Source organism: Mixophyes fleayi, chromosome 3, assembly GCF_038048845.1.
Source record: "Mixophyes fleayi isolate aMixFle1 chromosome 3, aMixFle1.hap1, whole genome shotgun sequence".
Taxonomy (NCBI): domain Eukaryota; kingdom Metazoa; phylum Chordata; class Amphibia; order Anura; family Limnodynastidae; genus Mixophyes; species Mixophyes fleayi.
In genome coordinates this window covers 23,920,503-23,942,645 of record NC_134404.1, presented here as the reverse complement: position 1 = coordinate 23,942,645, position 22,143 = coordinate 23,920,503, and the positions used below count along the sequence as shown (strand labels likewise).

The following is a 22,143-nucleotide window of genomic DNA, read 5'->3' as shown; positions in this document are numbered from 1 at the left end:
AATATTCTCTGGGGAGAATACTGTGTTTCCTGCAGTGTCTTGTCTAGTAGACCTACAATAATAGTCAACACCACACAAATCTTCACATCCGCTCCTTGATGACTTTGGGTGTAAGAGATCCAGATAAATATCCTACAATCAGGGTCCTTCTGTATGCTGACAGATCAAGACACTAATAATTCAACCACACAACGGTGACGGGTTAAATACCCATAAGCGGGCCACATTCTAATAACCTCCTATTCAGCACTTCGCAGCTGTCAGATGTTTCTGTCCAGTTCCCTGCTTAATATCAGTAATAATATAATCGTCAGGAATCAGGATATCAGATGTGGCAGCAGTACTCCTAGACCCTACCTGACTCCCAACTCCTGCCTGTATCTTCGCGTTCACCGTGCGGTTTCCTCAGAGAGATGATCTGGTAACAGAAATGTATGAATTGGTAGATTTACTCATTGACACATCAAGTTTGAAGAACAATAAAGGCAGATCTCCCAACATTGTCCAGGTGGAAAGTGGGACAAGCTGTTCATTCCACAAAAAAAGGGTAGCTCAGGTTTGGGACATGGTTACATCATATGATGGCGTGCAGTGTCGGACTGGGGCATGAAGGGCCCACTGGGGGACTGCAACGCTAGGGGCCCACCAGAGTGGGTGTGACCAGCCATCAAAGAGGCGAGACCAGACACTAGAGGGGGAGTGGTCAGCCCATGAAGAACAGCTAGCACCATAGTGTAGTATATAAAGAATGCAGTGTGTATATATAAAGAGTACACAGTCTTGACCTGTCCCTTAGATTGGGCAGAACAGTCACCAAAAATCGGGATTGTCCTACTAGAATCAGAACATTTGACAGACTGTCCTGCTCTCTCCTACCTGTACTTGTCACTTTCACCACCTGTGGCTGCTGGTTTCTTTAGTTTCGGCTTGTCTGGATCCTGGAATGTTGGGGGCCCTATTTGGGAAAAAAATGGCTACATTTAGCCCCGGCGTTAAATCAATAAGACTCACGATTAATACTTAGGCCTTCCTCCAGCCCCAACATTAAAGTAACAGTATTCCCATTTAATACATAAAACTATTTCCCTACCTCCAAACAGCCCCAGCAATAAATTAATAGCATTTACGTATAATAAATATACCTATTTCCCGCAACCGTCACTGCCATTAAATACACGTTTAATAAACAGCCCTTAAGCTCCTCAAACTCTGCCCCTCATACAATTAGTAGCTCCTAAACCACCCCAGCTTAAATTAATAGTCCCCACTATAAAATTAAATTGCCACACCAATACCCCGCAAAGAAAATTGCACCTATTAGCCTCCACCTATCACACACACACACACATTACATTGCCACAAGCCCGCTGTGCCATCACACACAAATTATTGTGCCCCTTCATCACCATGCTGTGCCCCCTTATGATCACACTGTGCCCTCCATGCTGCTTTTGCCCCCCTTCACACTGTGCCATGCTGCCTTTGCTCCTCCTTGCTTCCATTCCTTCACTTACCTTTTTTATCGGCTTCTTTCTTTTCTTCTCTTCTTCTGTCTTCTTGCCGACTCCTCTCTGCACCGCTCCTCACTGAACATCGGGCATGATGACGTCACACCCAGCATTCAGTGCAAATGGAGCAGAGAGGAGGGGCTATCACGTGAGTATTTTTTTTTTTTTTAAAAAGTACCCGCTTCCCCCACCAACGAAGAGGGGAGCAATCAGGGTCAGGGCTTGAAGCATGCCCTTAAAACTAATTTCTTTATTTAAGCCTATCAGCCTCCTCCTAATTCCTTTGCCTCAATTATCATCCCCACTCCCCAAGTCCGTACCAACCTATTTGTGGCTTCCTCGTCCCTTTAGGTTGTAAGCTCTCATGAGCAGGGTCCTCTTTCCTTGTGTTCTCCTTCTACAATTCAATCACCCTCTGTGCCTCTAGACCTGCTTCCTTAACCCCGTCTTCTTGAGCCCAGGTCTAGGTCACATTGGATGTAACCATCATGCACTGTCAGTATTTGTTAGTAGATAGATGGTGTGTATTCATTTGTTTTTCATATATTATGTAATATATTATTAATTGTTGCTGTCTATGTATTTGTATAATACTGTAAATTTAATGTATGGTGCTGCAGAGCTTTTGTCACACCTTATAAATAAAAGAGGATAATAATAATAATAATAACAATTAATGAAGGGACGGCCATAGAAAGACTAAACGTGCATCTAACTGTTAGGAACCCCTCCAGCCGGTACAGCACAACCCAGAGTCTGCTCCGCCAGTCAGGTGTTCACTGGAGCCCCTAGTGGTGGGGACAGACTTGGCCGCAGACTGACAGAGGGTTGTGAAGTGTGTACCGGCTGGGGAGAACCCAGGTAAGCAAAGTGAAGTCCAGGCAAGGGTCAAGGGCCGGCAGCAGACAGCAAATCCAATAAACAGGCCGAGGTCAAGGGTCACAAGCAAACAGGAAGGTCGGTAAACACGCCAGAGATCGGGGTCACAAGAAACACAGGCAGGGTCCAAATCCAGGCAAGGGGTCATACACGGGCAATCCAACACAATATCCAAAGGACAGGAGCTAGGAGCAGAGCAGGTCAGCAGACTGGTAACAGAAACTATAACCGGCAGACTTCACTGCCTTAAATACTAGTAGCCACCAATCAGAGCCTAGCTCTGCAAATGCCCACAGGAGGCACCAATCAAAGGGCCAAGCCCCCTTAGTTAATTAGCCCACAGGCTGTCATTTGTCCGCATGCGCCCGGCTTGCAGCATTGCCGGGACGCAGCGCTACACAGGAGGCATTGCCAAGGCAACGGCCGGGCAGGAAGTGGAAATGTCAATTTGACGACTGGGACGCCAGGGGGAGCCAGAAGCGGCTGTGAGTACCGCCGCGGCTCGTGACACTAACCTTACTGCTAATTTTGGGGATCACTTGCCCATTTTTGTCCATATATTAACTGAATACATAGCCCCATAATTTTTTTCTTTTTTGCCAATGACTGACTCCCACTGATGCTAGAAGTTGACGGCCATATAGATACATAACAATAGGTAGAGTTTATTACACAATTGCCTTATTCTGACACTTTCACATTCCAAGAATACAAAATGTTACATTTGGATTAGATCACACTTAGCCTAATATGATCTACTGGCTTCAGAACAGTATCTCTATAGTAAGTCTTATCAAAGTAGAGATGCTCGGGCTCGGTTTTCTGAAAACCGAGTCCACCCAAACTTAAGGGATCCGAGTAGACTCGCGAGCCGGCTCGGTACTTTTGCACGTCCTCGGATCTGAATTGAGGCAAAACGTCATCGTTGTGTTGTCGGATCTCGCAGGTTTTGGATTCCATAAGTACCGCCCTCCCCAGGAGATCCAGCGCCATTGCTCACACAGAAACAGGGGTAGCAGTGTTCTTGTCACTCTTCAGTCTGCAGTGACATTGCTCAGTGCCATTGCTCACACAGAAACAAGGGTAGCAGTGTTCTTGTCAGTCTCCAGTGACATTGCTCAGTGCCATTGCTCACACAGAAACAAGGGTAGCAGTGTTCTTGTCACTCTCCAGTCTGCAGTGACATTGCTCAGTGCCATTGCTCATACAGAAACAGGGGTAGCAGTGTTCTTGTCAGTCTCCAGTGACATTGCTCAGTGCCATTGCTCACACAGAAACAGGGGTAGCAGTGTTCTTGTCACTCTTCAGTCTGCAGTGACATTGCTCAGTGCCATTGCTAATACAGAAACAGGGGTAGCAGTGTTCTTGTCAGTCTCCAGTGACATTGCTCAGTGCCATTGCTCACACAGAAACAAGGGTAGCAGTGTTCTTGTCACTCTCCAGTCTGCAGTGACATTGCTCAGTGCCATTGCTCATACAGAAACAGGGGTAGCAGTGTTCTTGTCAGTCTCCAGTGACATTGCTCAGTGCCATTGCTCATACAGAAACAGGGGTAGCAGTGTTCTTGTCAGTCTCCAGTGACATTGCTCAGTGACATTGCTCATTGTCACGGTTTGGTATTTTGGACTCTGGATCTGTTCATTGATGTTGTGGGAACAGATCCTCGGGGAGTGAGAATATGGTAGTACACTGGTAAGTGGTAATGATAGCCTGAGGTTCAATAGATGCCAGATGCAGGATAAAAGTATAATCAGTGGTTTAATGATGACTGGATGAATATACAGGAAAGTCTTGATATATGTATATATATACACACTAGGAGCGTAGTACAAGGTGGGCGGAGCCACCGGCAATATCATATGCAATATGAACAATCAGCATATAATTAGAGATATGGTTTTGAATGTACAGTCCAGCAATAAAGTGGAAAGAATAAGGCAGCAGGTATATGGTAACACAGTAGAGCAGCCCACATCAGAGGAGAGATTAACTATCCAGGTAGCAGTATATGCACAATAGATGCGGCAGGAATCAGGAACCAAATAATGCCTTAATGCTTTCAATAATACATTACCAGTTCAGCCAGAGGAAAGAACAACAAGCAGCTTGATGATACAACCTGCGGAGTGTCATACAGCAGAGATAGTTGCAGCATGAGCTGAATAGTCTGTGGAATAGTACACAGCAGAGACACTTGCAGTTTGATCTGTATGGTCTTTTACAGCAACACAGCAAGGCACTGACGATCCAGGTGAGAGCTCACAGAATAGGTAGGAACTTAATCAGACTGGTAACTTGATCAACAGGCCCAGAGGAAAGGGAGGAAGTGCCTTTTCAAGTCTGGAGCCAACGCAGGAACCAATAGGAATCTTAATTAGAAGTAGACAGGTAATCAGTCTGCACCTGTGCAGATCAGAACTTAGAGGTTTGAAGTCTGTTAATGAAACACCTGTGAGTGTCTCAGTCTTTGTCTGTGGAAGCCAAATGAGCAGCGTGTGACACTCATACAGAAATAGGAGGGGTAGCAGTGTTCTTGTCACTTGACAGAAATTGACTAGAAATGACTGGAAATTAATGTTATTTAGGTTAATAATAATGTAGCAACAAAAATAAGAGCCAAAATAGGGATTTTAGAAAAAAATATAGGGATCCAAAACCAATACACGGGAGGGCGGTTTTGCCAAAACCAAAACCAAAACACGAAGTTAATCCAGATCCAAAACCAAAACACGGGGGTCAGTGAACATCTCTATATCAAAGATCTACAACTAAGACGCTTTAATAATGCTATCAATGGTGATCTGTACAAGACAAAGCACAGAGACACTTTTACTCACCAATGTAATCCCCTTCTGTTTTGCATTGCAGTGTCCCCATTTCATCCTTTACATGTATGGGATAACTATGAAGATATGAAAATATTACACTGTCAGCATCGTGCAGATACATTTATATTAGGGATTTGAAAAAGAAGTACATATAATCATTTAAAAAAAAAAAAAACAGCAAGGGATCACTGATCAGTAACTGAGGGAGAACAGACATAACTAACATAAATGTACATGATGGGTATACCAGAAGATACAGATAGTGAATATGACTTAGGCTGGGTACACACTTCAGAGTTTTCACCCGATTATCGGGCCAATCACACGATTAATGACCGTTCGCATTAGTGTGTACACTCCAATGATTATTGTTCCAAAGCTCATTGTATCGTTTGATTTGATTTTTAAACCAGACTAAAAATTTTGTTCAACGATGGAACGATGTTGTTCCAATCCTGCAGTGTGTATACACTCCGGACCGGCAGTGTCCATAGATCTATGGAGTGTGTAGAGTCACCATCTTTTCAGCAGATGGTTATGACAGATGAAGATCACATACCAGAAGGTAAATCGTATACAGGGGCGCACGTAGGATTGTTTCCCCCCCGACCCAAAAAAAAACAAACCGCAAGAGCTGCTGCGCATGCCAGCTCCGTTTTGCCAGCGCTGTCCTATACAGCAGCCGCGGCGCTGTCAAAGAAGCATCCGCGGACTCTTCTTTCACAGCGCCGCGGTTGCTGTAGAGGACAGTGCCACTATGGTGGGCACTTAGATAGCGGAGGGGGGGGGGTTTCTGGAGACCCAGAAACCCCCCTTGCACGCGCCACTGGTATAAAATGTATTTAGTGTGTACACATGAATTGTCATGCTAATCAAGACTTTATTTTTCAGTTGTTGGTAAAATCGTTAATGATATTGCATCGGGAGAAATTTTCTGTAGTGTGTACCCAGCCTTATACTGTAATCTCCTGGGGTGGAGAGGAGAGACATGAAATAGAGATACAATAAACACAACATGTGACCATGGGGAGGGTTCTGCTCCAGTAGCCTAGAGGCCAGGGAGCAAATGGACCTTACATAAAACTGATAATATGTTGATTTGCTTTTTTTACCATTAGTTTATAAGGTACCACAGTACTCCACATCTGCGGATAGTGGGGAAAACAGAGCATACGTAAAATAACAATATATATAGTAGACAAAATAAAAGCGGATGTGGAAACAAAGATTAGTGAGAGCAGGGAGATTGTAGACTCTTAGCTTGGGACAGTAGTGAGTGTGTACCAGTGTCAGTAGGGGAGTCTCTAGTAAAAACAGGTGGGTCTCAGAGATATTGTAAAAATTTGATGGCTGGAGGAGAATATGATCAGGTGTTGTGAGAAATTACATTGATGGTGTCACGTAGTTAGCATTGGAATTACCACTGACTGGTATTAGCGCAACTAAACAGGGAGGCACGGAGTCTAATGCACCCCCCAGTGTTCACCAGGGACCCCCGCAAGGAGGTATGGACTTTGTTGCGTGAGGTGCGCAGGTCATGGTTCTCCCAGATAATCACCAGTGCAGTGGTGAGAGAGAACAATGGTCGGACAGTCAGAATCCAGCTAACAGTAGCACAGTACAACGGAGATAACCAGGAGAGTAGTCAGAAACAAGCCAGGGGTCAAACGAGAACGGGCAGAGCAGTACAAAAGCGGAATCCACAGGGCAGGTCAATAACAAGCCACAATCAGGAACCAGTAGCAAGCAGAACAAGACAGAAACGCTGGAGCAGGGTGAACCAATACTCTGGCACCATTAGGCTGTGCTTTAAATAGGATGAAGGGCCTCCTGATTGGAGCCTGCGGTTTCGGCGGTCAGAACACAGCTGACCACCAACAGGCTTGAGAGAACAGCATGATTTTCACAATAAGGTTTGGGGCAGACTAGAGGTCCTGTGTAAATATCAGGCAGGCAGGCAATTGATCACACAAAAAGGCTAGAGGTTAATGAAGGAGAAATAGATTTGGATGTCGTCAACATAGAGGTGGTAAAGGAGTTTAACTAGCGGAGAGGTGAATAGTGGAAAAAAGCAGTGGGCTAAGACCCCAACAGATAGTGAAAATAGAGAGGAGGATGTCAAAGGTAGAAACACTGAAGGAGCAATTGAGTTACTATTCGCCTCTGGCTGCAGTTCAGCACCTCCCCCTATAGGCTGCTGTGCTTTCATCTGTTCCTGCCTGCAAGAGGTTGAGTTCTCATCATTGAATCTGGATCATGATCAGCTGTGTCTGGCCTTTATAAGACTGCCTTTCCCTGCAAACTGGGCCAGTTCATCAATGGTCACTGCTGCTGTTCTCCCTGTGAAAACTCTTGTGATGTGATCCTGACATGCTTCCTGGTATTTGACTCCTGCTTGTTCCTACGTTTTGCAAATTCCTCTTGTGACCCAGACCACAGCTTTGTTTGACCTTGCTCCTGCTTAATCCCTGGTATTACTGTGGATCTCCAGCTTCTGAACCCTGACTTGCCTGACCCTCCTTTTTGCCCGATTCTTCCATGGATCATTGGGTACCTCCTACCTCCTAGCTAGGCCTGGTAATCCAGTCTCCTTATGCCTGCACTTCATCTGTTATAGATGGACACCAGTATTTCCTGCTCAGTGGCTAAACCTGGTAATCCAGTCTCCTTGTGCCTGCACTTCATCTGTTATAGCAGGACACCAGTATCCTGCATATTCAAAGTGCATATCTTTATGCAAATATCCTGTTGTGCCTAAACCCGGCTATCCTGACAATTTGTACCTGGACTCATCCTGTTGTGTCTGGTCTCCAGCTCCTCAGCTAAACCTGGTTATCCTGACAGCCTGTTAATGCAGCTATTGTGTTGTGTCTGGCCTCCAGCTTCCAAGCTAAACCTGGATATTCTGACAATCTGTACCTTTCGTTATCCTGTTGTGCCTGGTCTCTAGCTCCTCAGCTAAAACTGCTTATTCTGACAAACCTGTACCTGCAGTTAACCTGTTGTGCCAGGTATCCAGTATTCCTGCTCCGCAGCTAACCTGGTAATCCTGGGATCCTGTTTCAACTGTTTCTATGGACTTGTGTTAGCTGCCTTACCAGTTACTGCATCACATGTTTACCTGTAACCTGTGTTTAAAATAAAACCACTTTGTTTTACCTACATTGCTGACCGTGGTGTTCATATTGGGAATCCTGACACAATTAGATAAATAGGAAGGAAAGAACTGTGTGATAAATGACAAATACGTGAATTGTGTGCAGGAGAAGAGAGTGATCAACATCGTTGACAGTTGCAGAAAAGTCTGTGGATGAGTATGAAGAAGCGTAGTGGTTAGCACATCTGCCTTGCAGCACTGGGGTCATGAGTTCAATTCCCGACCATGGCCTTATCTGTGAGGAGTTTGCATGTTCTCCCCGTGTTTGCGTGGGTTTCCTCCGGGTGCTCTGGTTTCCTCCCACACTCCAAAAAACATACTGGTAGGTTAATTGGCTGCTAACAAATTGACCCTAGTCTGTGTCTGTCTGTGTGTGCGTCTCTCTGTCTGTGTGTGTGTGTGTGTGTGTGTGTGTGTGTGTGTGTGTGTGTGTTAGGGATTTTAGACTGTAAGCTCCAATGGGGCAGGGACTGAAGTGAATGAGTTATCTGTACAGCGCTGCGGAATTAGTGGCGCTATATAAATAAATGGTGATGATGATGATGAAGTGACCCTCAGACGTTGGTGTTAGTAGATCGATGATCACTTTTGTGAGGACAGTCTGAGTGGAATGTCAGGGGTAGAGCCTGATTGTAGAGCGTTAAGAAGGAATTAAGAGGAGAGAGATTGTTATATCTTTACTTTTCTGTTATATTATAGTTCTATTTATATTAGATCACATCTAAGCATGCAATATATTATAGTTGTATGTAACCTAGCTACTTGTGAGCTGAAGAATTTAGTTCAGTTTGGAAAGACAGTAGTCTGAGCTCTCAGTTGTCCTTCCCTACTTATTAGCGAGACCGTGGCAGCAAGCCACCAGTACACTTAGGGCCTGATTCATTAGTGATCTTATCTGCCGCTTTCTGCTTATCTTAAGCAAATCCACTCTGTGCATGCCCAGAAAAGGTACATAAGAAGCAAAATCCACTGCTTAAGTGAATAATTTCTAAGATGAAAATCCATCTTAACTTCACTCTTATCTCCCTGTTTCTTCTTAAAATAAGCATCTTAACTTTTGCACAGGATAAGGGGCCTGATTCATTAAGGATCTCAAATGAAGAGGATACTCATTTCTGTCTCCTGGACAAAACCATGTTACAATGGAAGGGGTGCAAATAAGTGTTCTGTTTTGCACACAAGTTAAATACTGCCTGTTTTTTCATGTAACACACAAATATTTGATAGCTTATTTGTACACTGAAATTTAAAGTTGATATTTGTGTGCTACATGAAAAACAGTCAGTATTTAACTTATGTGTAAAACAGAACACTTATTTGCACCCCTTCCATTGTAACATGGTTTTGTCCAGGAGACTGAAATGAGAATCCTCTTCATTTAAGAACCTTAATGAATCAGGCCCAAGATCACTAATGAATCAGGCCCTTAGTTTCTACATTGCTTAAGCGAAACTCATCATTATACATTTTGTTCACAGCTATAATGGAGTAAAAAGATTATAAATATGTTTGCAGATCATAATTATCAATTGGGGAACATGCAATAAAATAACATAGAACGGACATCTCCTTTAAACATCTTTACGGACCTCTAGGGCCTGATTTATCTAGGAACATAAATCCATTTGCGTGCCGTATCTTGCGTGAAAAAGCTCTGCGAGAACGAGACTTACGCAAGTGAACGTAATCACATGCAAATCATGTCTGTACGCAAACGACACTCCCGACTATCTACAATTTGGATGGTGGAACGGGGTGGGAATCGGAGGACAAATGTAGGTAATTTACAGTAAGGGCGCGCCGAGGCCAAGAGAACACACACGGGGCTGATTCAAACTCTGGGCATGACTGAGGTGCGTGTTCTTTAGTCCTATCTCTTGCTCTAGCTTCAGGTCAGGTGTAAGTACCGATTGATAGTGATGACTACACGTGTGCACGCCAGAACATGTGTTTGCAAGTAAGACACACTGTAAAAAATACATTTTATGCCCAGTAGGCATTAAGGACTTCCTGATATATGTAGCTCATGTAGAAAAAAGAAGATTATATTTTTTTCTTTTAACGTATTTTTATTATAATTATAGTATTAAGAGCTGTTCATGTATTTTATCCATGTGTTTGGATAGGACTTAATAAATGCATTGTGCATATCCTGCAGTCTGTTCTAAATGTATATTGGGATTCGCTTGCACTTGAATATAGGCGTGCGAGTTCTGTCCACTTTAAAAAAAAGCAGATTGCGTTCACGTTGCCTTCTTAGATGAATAAGACCCCTAGTGAATTGTTTACACCTTGAATAACTTACATGCTCTCAGAGACCTTGTCTACCAACGTGCAGAGTGAAGACCACCCATCCTCGTCAGACTTTAGAATCACCGGACTGTATGCAAAAACATGAGAAGAATCACAGAACTGTTAGCAGGGGTAAAGGACTGTCTACGGCTGAGTCATCCATCACCTCTCATCCTACAGACACCTAGAGAACATGCTGTCATTTCAGCAAATTATAGTATATAATGTGTAAGTTAACCTGCACGGTCAGTAACACAATCCGTAGGGCTCTTGCTGGGAGCCTCATGGGACATTTATTACAAGCAGCAAATAATAAATAAATGCAAGAAAATTGGTCCAAGCTAAATGTGATATATTTAGGATTGATGAGCTATTTGTTTGTCCATTTACAATTTCTACAATTTGGATTTGGGGGGAAAAAAGCTGCTCTGTTAGTTTTTATTAATACGTCTCTGTATGTTTTTACAGTTTTCTTTTTCCCCCAGTCTGGGCAACATTTTATTGTATAATGTTACATTGCTCTTCACTCCAAGTTCATTAAAACCGCAGGTGTGTGCCAGTGGTGTGCCAGTGGTGTGCCCAGGTACGCCCTAATGCACTGGTGGCCAGCACATGTATCTGAAAATGGGGCTCGGTGAGCAGATTGGCGCATCAGGGACACAAGTCATCTGCTCCTAATCTCACTACAGGCTGACGCAAAGCAGCCAACGTCCTTGTTACGTCAGGAGAGGAGGGGGAGGAGAGCGCAGTGTGCTCTCCCTCCTTCCACTGCATGGGTTCAAGCAGTAAAGGTAAGTGAGGAGGTGTGAGAGGTCTGTAAGGGGCACATGGAAAAGTCTGTAGAGGTCATGCGAAGGGCGGCTGATGGAGAGGTCTGATGGCATGCAGGGAAGTCCTATGGCATGTGGGGAGGTATTATAGCATTTAGGAGGCTGGTAAGCATGTAAGGGACATGTGGGGAGGTCTGATGGGCATGAGGGGAGATCTGATGGCATGTATGAGACATGTGGGGAGGTCTGAATGGCATGTAAGTGTAGGCTGATGGGCATGCAGGGAGGTCTGATGGCATGCAGGGAGGTCTGATGGCATGCAGGCAGGTCTGGTGGGCATGTTTGCCATTTATGACATGTTTTACCACTTCAACAGTTCCCTACACAGAGACTGGGGAATGCGGTAGCTGCGTTACTATCAGGGGCAGGCTGGGCTATGTGGCAGAGAGGCCGGTCCCATAATGGGCTACCTTGGGCTGGGTGGCTGGGCCACCTGGGTCTTTTCCTTTAAAATAGGCTGCCGAGTCGAGTCTTGAAGTTTGCCAGCCCTCCCCTGGTGACTATTAGTAGTCCTTTGAACCCTCCTCCACCGGACACAGCAGTAAAGAATGATGATTATCGTGAACATTTTGGAAATGTCTGATATTTTCAATGCACCCACCACAGAGTATCTCTCTTTAGATTCCCCTGGGTGCACACCCTAATGAAACACAGAGGGCCTAAGTCATTAAGGAGAGCAAATTAAAAAAAAAAAAGAGTAAGTTTGCTCCTGGGCAAACCATGTTACATTGTAAGGGGTGCAAATTAGTTTATTTTGCACATAAGTTAAATTCGAGCCGCTTTTTCATGTAGCACACAAATATTTCATAGTTTTATTTTTATACAGACATTTAAAGTTGATCTAGGACATGCCCTACCCGAACTATAAATCTGTCCCCACATTTTAAATTTACCTCCCTCTCCAATGCGTCATGGTTTTGCCCAGGTGCAAAGTTGCTCCTTTTTTATGCTTTGTAATTTTATTTTCTAATTAATGACTCAGGCCCAGAGATTCATGATCCGTTTTGCAGTTACCAGTGAATCCTTTCTATTTTCTCCTTTGAAGCTGTGTTTTATTAGGGTCTGACCACCTTTTTGCTTGAAGTGGGTGGGGAAAGAACATCAAGCAGCTGAGGAAGGGGGCGGAATCAATCTTTGTGCACTTTTTGTCAATGTAATTAAACAGTTCCTTTAAGAAACTAAGAGGTTTTAGTAAATAAACCTGAGGATAATACCTGTTTGCCTTTTGCATTGTTTATTGTAGTTCAAAAGATATATGGGAGATCACCTAAGGCTAATACAAAGCACCACATTGATTGCATCAAGTTAAGTGGTGTGCAGAAATTCAGACAGTTTTATACCAAGAACATCGAGCAGCAAATTGGATGATCAGAATGTTCCTAGCAGCACAGATTATTTCAGGAGATGAGTGTGCTGATCTCAGGGTAATGACCTGTGTCCACTCTTGTGATTGGTTAAGGGAAGGTCTGCATGTGATGGGGGCAGTATCATGATGAAAAGAGGGGAAAAGAGGCAAACTAGAAGAGTCAGGCTGAGAGATAATGGAAGGTGCAGGGTCCCCCCAGCAGCACAGAGTATATCAGGAGATGAGTGATGTGTTAGTGAGGACAGGGCTGCATGTGACAGGGGCAGTGACACGATGTGAGGAGGGGAATGGAGGCAGCAGGAAGTCACAGACTGAGAGTTATATAGTGGAAGGAGCAGGGTCCCCAGCAGCACAGAGTATATCAGGAGGTGAGTGATGTGTTAGTGAGGACAGGGCTGCATGTGACAGGAGCAGTGACATGATGTGAGGAGGGGAATGGAGGCAGTGGGAAGCCACAGACTGAGAGTTATATAGTGGAAGTAGCAGGGTCCACAGCAGCACAAAGTATATCAGGACATGAGTGATGTGTTAGTGAGGACAGGGCTGCATGTGACTGGGACAGTGACATGATGTGAGGAGGGGAATGGAGGCAGCGGGAAGCCACAAACTGAGAGTTATATAGTGGAAGGAGCAGGGTCCCCAGCAGCACAGAGTATACCAGGAGATGAGTGATGTGTCAGTGAGGACAGAGCTGCATGTGACAGGGGCAGTGACATGATGTGAGCAGGGGAATGGAGTCAGCAGGAAGCCACAGACTGAGAGTTATATAGTGGAAGGAGCAGGGTTCCCCAGCAGCACAGAGTATATCAGGAGACAAGTGATGTGTTAGTGAGGACAGGGATGCATGTGATTGGGACAGTGACATGATGTGAGGAGGGGAATGGAGGCTGCAGGAAGCCACAGACTGAGAGTTATATAGTGTAAGGTGCAGGGTCCCCCAGCAGCACAGAGTATATCTGGAGATGAGTGATGTGTTAGTGAGCACAGGGCTGCATGTGACAGGGGCAGTGACATGATGTGAGCAGGGGAATGGAGTCAGCAGGAAGCCACAGACTGAGAGTTATATAGTGGAAGGAGCAGGGTTCCCCAGCAGCACAGAGTATATCAGGAGACGAGTGATGTGTTAGTGAGGACAGGGATGCATGTGATTGGGACAGTGACATGATGTGAGGAGGAGAATGGAGGCTGCAGGAAGCCAAAGACTGAGAGTTATATAGTGGAAGGTGCAGGGTCCCCCAGCAGCACAGAGTATATCAGGAGATGAGTGATATGTTAGTGAGGACAGGGCTGCATGTGACAGAAGCAGTGACATGATGTGAGGAGGGGAATGGAGGCAGCAGGAAGCCACAGACTGAGAGTTATATAGTGGAAGGAGCAGGGTCCCCAGCAGCACAGAGCATATCACGAGATGAGAGATGTGTTGGTAAGGACAGGGCTGCATGTGACAGGGGCAGTGACATGATGTGAGGAGGGGAATGGAGGCAGCGGGAAGCCACAAACTGAGAGTTATATAGTGGAAGGAGCAGGGTCCCCAGCAGCACAGAGTATATCAGGACATGAGTGATGTGCTAGTGAGGACAGTGCTGCATGTGACAGGGGCAGTGACATGATGTAAAGAGGGGAATGGAGGGACGCAGGAAGTCACAGACTGAGAGTTATATAGTGGAAGGAGCAGGTCCCCAGCAGCACAGAGTATATCAGGAGATTAGTAATGTGTTATTGAGGACAGGTCTGCATGTGACAGGGGAAGTGACATGATGTGAGCAGGGGAATGGAGGCAGCAGGAAGCCACAGACTGAGAGTTATATAGTGGAAGGAGCAGGGTTCCCCAGCAGCACAGAGTATATCAGGAGACGAGTGATGTGTTAGTGAGGACAGGGCTGCATGTGATTGGGACAGTGACATGATGTGAGGAGGGGAATGGAGGCAGCAGGAAGTCACAGACTGAGAGTTATATAGTGGAAGGAGCAGGGATTCCCCAGCAGCACATAGTATATCAGGAGATGAGTGATGTGTCAGTGAGGACAAGGCTGCATGTGACAGGGGCAGTGACATGATGTGAGGAGGGGAATGGAGGCAGCAGGAAGACACAGACTGAGAGTTATATAGTGGAAGGAGCAGGGTCCCCCAGCAGCACATAGTATATCAGTAGATGAGTGATGTGTTGGTGAGGACAGAGCTGCATGTGACAGGGGCAGTGACATGATGTGAGGAGGGGAATGGAGGCAACAGGAAGTCACAGACTGAGATTTATCTAGTGGAAGGAGCAGGGTCTTCCAACAGCTCAGAGTAGTGAGTAGAAATGTTGCTAATGTTGGTGCTTCTGAACTTTTATATAATATTTCATATTTGTAAAATTGTTATGCTTTTTGGTCTATTGTTGTGTTTGCTATATAAAGATTTCGGAATTTGAATAAAAAAACATAAAGACCTAAACATTTAAGAAAATCAAAACAGAAAGATATATGTCCTCATTGCATTATTTTCACAGCTCACTACAAGATTAAGGCCCTAAATTTGCAGAAAATGAGCTTATATGGTATTGCCTACTACCCATCACAATGCCAGTCAATTTCTGTGCGTATCTGCAATGCTGCTATTTGTGCAAGTAAATTGCCATCTTTGCGTCACAAGCAGCCACACAGTACAGAAGTGGGAACGGTGACATCACAAACAGGCAGAGGCGCCTTACCCTTCCCTTTATACATCATAATTAGCTACAAATATTTCACTCTAACCATGAACTTACCCCTCAATAAAGTCAATATTAAAATCATAGTTTTCATAGTTCTCAGTTATGATCCTGCCAGAAATTTCAATGACGCTTCCTGCAAAGACGAGAACGAAGAAATATCATGAAATATTTTTTTCACAAAAACTTTACATTATACAGAAGAACAGTTGTAAAGAAAAGATAATCCCACAGTGCACAGTAAATGTGTAAATAAATGGATAGTATAGGTGTACTTATAACATAATCATCTATTAGTAATCACATTAAAAATAATAAATCAGTGCTCTAATAAAACAATGATAACACTGGTTGAAAATTACTGCACTGATTATCTTTGGGAATTATCTGTGTTTTTTATATCATTATTCTGAAATTTCTGAAGTTGGTCCCCCAAATTCCCATCTTGGCAGCTACACATACGTATATATTACGGAGCAGCGTTGTTTTCTCTAAATCCCATTAATCGAGAAGAACGGTCAAACTGTGCCAAAGTGCCAAAATCTCTCCAAGATTTAAAGGGACTGTAACCTGAATTATATTCTACCTTAACCTGTGTTCTGTGCAGGAAAGAAATAAAATACTAGCTGAAGTACCCAGCGTTGCTCGGGTTTACATCTTCAAGATATAAAGTTATCGATGGGGTGGATGTAACTGTCAACGTTTTAAAAATAATTAGCAGCTCTTCCAATACACCCATGAGGTGGCTGCCCAGTGTCATTTTTGTTTTTATATTAAATGTCATCCAAATCCATCCAGTGGAAGGCCCAGAACAGGTTCCGCGGGTCAAAGTTCTGCCCAACGTACACCAACGGGAAGTCCAACCAGGACCACAACCCCCCTAAAACCTGGACAGGATCCAACTGTACTACCTCGCGTTGGTGTTATCCTAATCAGTGCAGTGGTGTCAGAATGCATAATATATAAAAGAAGAAGTTTGTTTCTTTGTTGACGAATATCTTCGACACCTCTGCACCTATTGGGAAGAAACCAACGCGAGGTGGTCCGGTTGGAGCCTGGCCAGGTTTTAAGGGGGTTAGGGTACAATCGGACCTCTTGTTGGTGTATGCTGGGCAGAGCTTTGACCCGGAGAGCCTGTTCTGAGCCTTCCACTGGATGGATTTGGTTTGTTTGTCTGCATTCGGACACCACTGCACCAATTGGGATGAAACCAATGCTACATGGTCCAACTGGATCCTGGCCAGGTTTTAGGAGATTTCGGGTCCCGGTCAGACCTCCCGTTGGTGTACGCTGGACAGAACTTTGACCAGAGGAGCATGTTCTGGACCTTCCACTGGATGGATTTGGATGATATTTAATATAAAAACAAAAACGACACTGAGCAGCCACCTCATGGGTGTGTTGGAAGAGTTGCTAATTATTTTTAAGATGTTGACAGTTACATCCAACTTACTGTTAACTTAATAACTTGAAGATTTAAACCCAGGCAACACCAAGAACTTGAGCTAGTAATTAGATAAATCAGATGGGAAAATATTCAAAAGTGTGGTCAGCATGCCTTTAAGTATCCTATAAAACATAAATGGTACTGCTAGTGTTTTGTTTTAACTTATACTACAGAGCTTCCAATCTATTTTTTAAACTAACGTCAGATTGCCTTCTTTTAATTTTAGATTTTCTTTCTGCTTGGATAAATCAGCTGTATTGTGTTTCATTATCGTATGACTGATCTTAGGATGTATAAATAATGCAAACTTTCTTGATTGTGATATTGTAATACTTTTATCTGTTTGAGGTTAGTAACAAATAAAACTTTATTGCAAAATGTAAATCGTATAAATTTGTTTTTTTGTGAACATTTTGCTGTATTACCCGGTACTCCAGACGATGGGCTGGTTTCATGGATCACAGGAGACGCCAACTCCGAAAACTGTAAGTAAGTAGCATCATTATACAGTATATAGATAATCATTTATATATGAAAAAAAATATATAAGATTATACTGTACTGTACTTAAAACGACCAAACCTTACATACAATGATGTTCTTAGCTACTGTATCCAAGTGTTAATCTCCAACATGACATGTTCAGTAGATATGATAAAACTGCTTTCCTATATTTTAAATACTCACCTGTAAAAAAAATAATCTTATCTTATATTGCCTATATAGAGGAAATTCATTCAGCAGGGTTAATTGGCTGCTATCAAAATTGACCCTAGTCTCTCTGTCTCTGTCTGTCTGTCTCCCTCTGTGTCTGTGTGAGTGTGTGTCTATATTACGGAATTTAGACTGTAAGCTCCAATGGGGCAGGGACTGATGTGAGTGAGTTCTCTGTACAGCGCTGCGGAATTAGTGGCGCTATATAAATAAATGATGATGATGATGATGAGGGTTCTGAATTTGGTGGACATCATAAAAAAGTCAAAATAACAACACGCTGAGCAGAATTTATTAAAATACATTTTTTTTGAGGATACTCACTAAATAAGGTAATGAATTAAAAAAAATATTTTCTGTCTAAGTTGCTAAATTCAAACTACAGTATATTTTTGTTTAATTATGCAAAGCATGAGCCAGGTGACATTTTAACTGTCACCTCACCTCAAGCAGCAAAACTGACATGCAATGCTTTACTGTTTGAGCTTTTTGACCCTTCTCAGCAGTCATTGAGTCTGTGTGATGTTTCCTTTTGTTATTTTGTTTCACTGTTCCATGACACTCCATTAAACATGTACACCTAATGTTAGGGGGGGGAAATGCTGCCTTTTAAGACTGTTTTAAGGCTCGATCAGAATCATTTCAGATGTTCAAGTTTAAAAAGCCTGATTTTTCCAGAATGCTCTTGATGGAAACAAAACGTGCCTGAAATACCACACAAAATAGTTTCTACTTATCCAAGAGGGAGGTCAGTGGCACAGCAGGGGAACAGAAACTCATTAGGGAGATAAGCAATGACCACTAGCTGGTTGGTAAACTTTCTGTGAGCTGTTCAAACTTGTCAGTGCCTACAGCAAGCCGCAAACTGCTGGCAGGAGCAGAGCCAGCAAACAAAGACAATCATTGTGCTCTTTCCAGTCAGGAATGTGACTCATTAACTTTATTCCCTGGCGATATTTAATCAGAGCTCCGAGAAGATCTTTACGGCATGCAAATACTTCTCACATTAAACAAAAGTGGTTCTAATGCTGTTTAGGCTGGGAGCGTCGCTTCTGCTGCAAGTTTGCTGTGTACTAAATGAACGGCAATCTGCTTAACACTAGAAAGAAGTCAAGGACTTCAATTACTTTAGTTTAACTTTAAATATCAGTAATAGTTGTAGGCTGGAGAGAATTATTAAAGGGACGCTGACAATGGTGTATTATTTAAAATTATATTTAAATATTACATTTAAGCCACTGGCATTAAAAATCATGCTTCTACCAGCGTTTTTTTCATCACTAGTTAAAGAATGCAAAGTGTATGGGAAAGGAATCTAGTTAGGTTACTACAACTCCCAACTGTCCCAATTTTGGCAGGGCAGTCCAAACTGTAGATCCCAAAGGGGACAGGGTCTATACAGAATTGGGTGGAATTGCCCCAAAATGAGGTGGGGTTTTACTTTTGGTAACTCAGGGCAGGGCTTATTTTGTATTAATTTAATTTATTTGAATGTTGGGATGTACGGGTGGGAAGAAAGTATTTTACTTTGCCCATACATGGAACGGTATTCTGCACTGTCTTTGTAAATTCAGTATTTTGTGGTTAGCACTTCTGCCTCACTGCACTGGGGTCATGATAAGATTCCTGACCGTGACCTTATCTGTGTGGAGTTTGTATATTCTCCCTGTGTTTGCGTGGGTTTCCTCCGGGTGTTCCGGTTTCCTCCCACACTCCAAAAACATACTGGTAGGTAAATTAGCTGCTATTAAATTGCCCTAAGCCCGTATGTTAGGGGATTTAGATTGTAAGTTCCAATGGGGCAGGCACTGGTGTGAGTGAGTTCTCTGTACAGCGCTATGGAATTAGTGGCGCTATATAAATAAATAGATGATGATGATGACGATATTCATAAAATCATTCTGCTGGGGGGTGTGGTTGGGGTATAATATGTCCAAGTAGAAGATAAATTATAGGGGAATTCCAAGTGGAATAAAAAAAATGGTAGTTGTGGATTCTACGCGGAACACTTAAGCCCAGATTCCTGCCAGAGAAATGTTCAGAATTCCGCAGTTAAATGCAATAGAAGTCGAGGACTCCCTGATATATGTGAGTCTCTCTGACATTCTAGGAGAATAGACAAGTATGATTTACGCAGACACTGCTCAGATACAACCTACACTTGAAAACGGTTGATTTCTGACAACAACTTTTTTGAATGCAACCTGATTATTCTATTGTAAATGTCTAAAGACTCTTACCTTGAACTGAATCCCTGTAGTCTGATTTATTGGTTGTCCATCATAGAACACTTCAAGCTGATAGGAGGCTTCTTGTCCCAATGGTCTATCAGTTGAGATACTTTGAATTAACACATATTTTGGCTGTGTGGTAAAAACATCCCCAATGCCCACAGGCACATGTCTCCAAGGTTTCAGACATCCATCATAAACCATTAAAACAATCTGTTTGTAAGCTCCTAGCATTTAAAACACGTTACTATGTAATATAGTAACATAGGGCCTGATTCATTAAGGATCTTAACTTAAGAAACTTCTTATTTCAGTCTCCTGGACAAAACCATGTTACAATGCAAGGGGTGCAAATTAGTATTCTGTTTTGCACATAAGTTAAATACTGACTGTTTTTTCATGTAGCACACAAATACTTGATAGCTTATTTTTACACTGAAATGTAAAGTTGATATTTGTGAATGAAACATGAAAAAAACAGTCATTATTTAACTTATGTGCAAAACTGAAAACTAATTTCCACCCCTTGCATTGTAACATGGTTTTGACCAGGAGACTGAAATAAGAAGTTTCTTAAGTTAAGATCCTTAATGAATCAAGCCCGTAGTCTATGTTATCTCTTTCCCTTCACTAAAACCCATTGTCCTATGTTATCGGCAGTTTTAGACTCACATAGTTCCATGTAGAGCCTTTTAACCTGCTCCCCCTTCCAATGATGACATTTGCAGAGTTATACCAAGGAATGTAATTTGTGGAACAATGCAAACGTTATTTTCGTATCTATATAGAGATATTTGATCTGCACATTCAATTTAATGCATTCCCACAGCATACCTTGTTATACATTGAATGGACGATAGTGGTGAGTAAACAAGTTGGAGGTCACAGATGATTGGTGGCCCCTGAGGATTGGTCATGTGTATCTCAAACCGGGGCCCATTTCCAGAGTATTCCATGCATTGGTCGTCCATGCTGCTGCCTGGTTATTGTAACAATGGAAAAATATGCAGGTTAGATGTTGCCCTGGAGTTTGGAGTATCCGACATAAATTCTAGGGGGCGCTACTGAGTATCATCACTGCTAATAGATCTATAACGTCGTTTGCTGAATGACTTTGTAACAGGTGAGTTCTGATGTCAGAACTCACTAATTATAAACTTGTTCTGCACGTTAACCCCTTCCCTACATAGCTGATGAGATATTTCTCATAGCCAGGCTTGTTGCCCTTGAGTTTGGGGTCCTTGTTAGATTAACCCTTTAACTCCATTCCAGATTTATCAGTTTAGCGAGAAAATTGGCCATTTTCTGGTAGCCTCTGTAATAAGAAAAAGGTCATGAGCTTGATAAATAAAGGACATAGTTTTCGGGGATAAGGTGAGTTTTGAGGCATATTGGGTATGGTCTACATTGTCCCGATATTCCAATCTGGAATTTTGCAGGTATGAATGAAAAAGGGTATTTCAGGGGCAAACGCAGGATTTGTAGAGGGGGGGTTTCCACACCACGCCGCCAGTGGGCGGGACCAGTATACATGGGGGCGTGGCTATAATATTAGACAGTGCTTGGCTGCTCTCCAACTCTTTCTATCCCCATAATATACATGGGCAATGCTGCGTGCACTACTGTTAGGTGCACACAGCTCTCCATTTTCAAGCAGAGCCGTGTAGAGTGGGGACAGGGTCCAACCACCTCAATTATATAGTTCCCCAGGCTTGGAGGGGGTTTCCAGGCTCTAGGAAACCCCCCCCCCCTCGGTTTGCCTATGTATTGGTTACATAGTTAGACCCTACCGTGTTAAAATAAACCCAGTTTTATAAGTACCCCCATCTTACCATTAAACGAGATGGTAATCAACGTCCCACCACTGATGCTACCTTCTTTAGGACCTGCAGTGTAGGTCAAGCAATAAGCTAGAATAAACAGATATATAAAGAAAATGAATTCTAGAATACAAATAAATACCTGTACTTTTCAGGGGGAAACGCAATATATTTAATAACAAGGTGTAACCACATAACATGAATACACCTGAGACAGTTTGGGACCGTTGCTCTCCACAACCAGGACTCAAAACAGGGGGCTGCCCAAATCATCCATTAGACTACCCACAAATAACACACACGATTTGTCCTGATTGCCAAATAAGCCTTAACAATATAATCAATATTTAACAGCCAAAAATAAATGGAATACAATATA

The 22,143-nt window shown here is 43.1% G+C and overlaps 1 protein-coding gene across 1 annotated transcript in view; it reads right to left on the bottom strand.

Moving 5' to 3' along the window:
• Nucleotides 1–22,143, bottom strand: part of LOC142143085 (fibrocystin-like) — a 34,560-nt gene that overhangs the window by 9,347 nt on the left and 3,070 nt on the right. The window contains exons 2-8 of the mRNA XM_075200800.1: nucleotides 21,777–21,854; nucleotides 20,779–20,923; nucleotides 19,954–20,038; nucleotides 17,425–17,482; nucleotides 15,610–15,688; nucleotides 10,678–10,752; nucleotides 5,225–5,289 (exon numbers count right to left, since the gene is read on the bottom strand). Of these exons, the coding sequence (XP_075056901.1) occupies nucleotides 5,225–5,289; nucleotides 10,678–10,752; nucleotides 15,610–15,688; nucleotides 17,425–17,482; nucleotides 19,954–20,038; nucleotides 20,779–20,923; nucleotides 21,777–21,854 (585 nt within the window). The remainder of the gene's footprint in view (nucleotides 1–5,224; nucleotides 5,290–10,677; nucleotides 10,753–15,609; nucleotides 15,689–17,424; nucleotides 17,483–19,953; nucleotides 20,039–20,778; nucleotides 20,924–21,776; nucleotides 21,855–22,143) is intronic.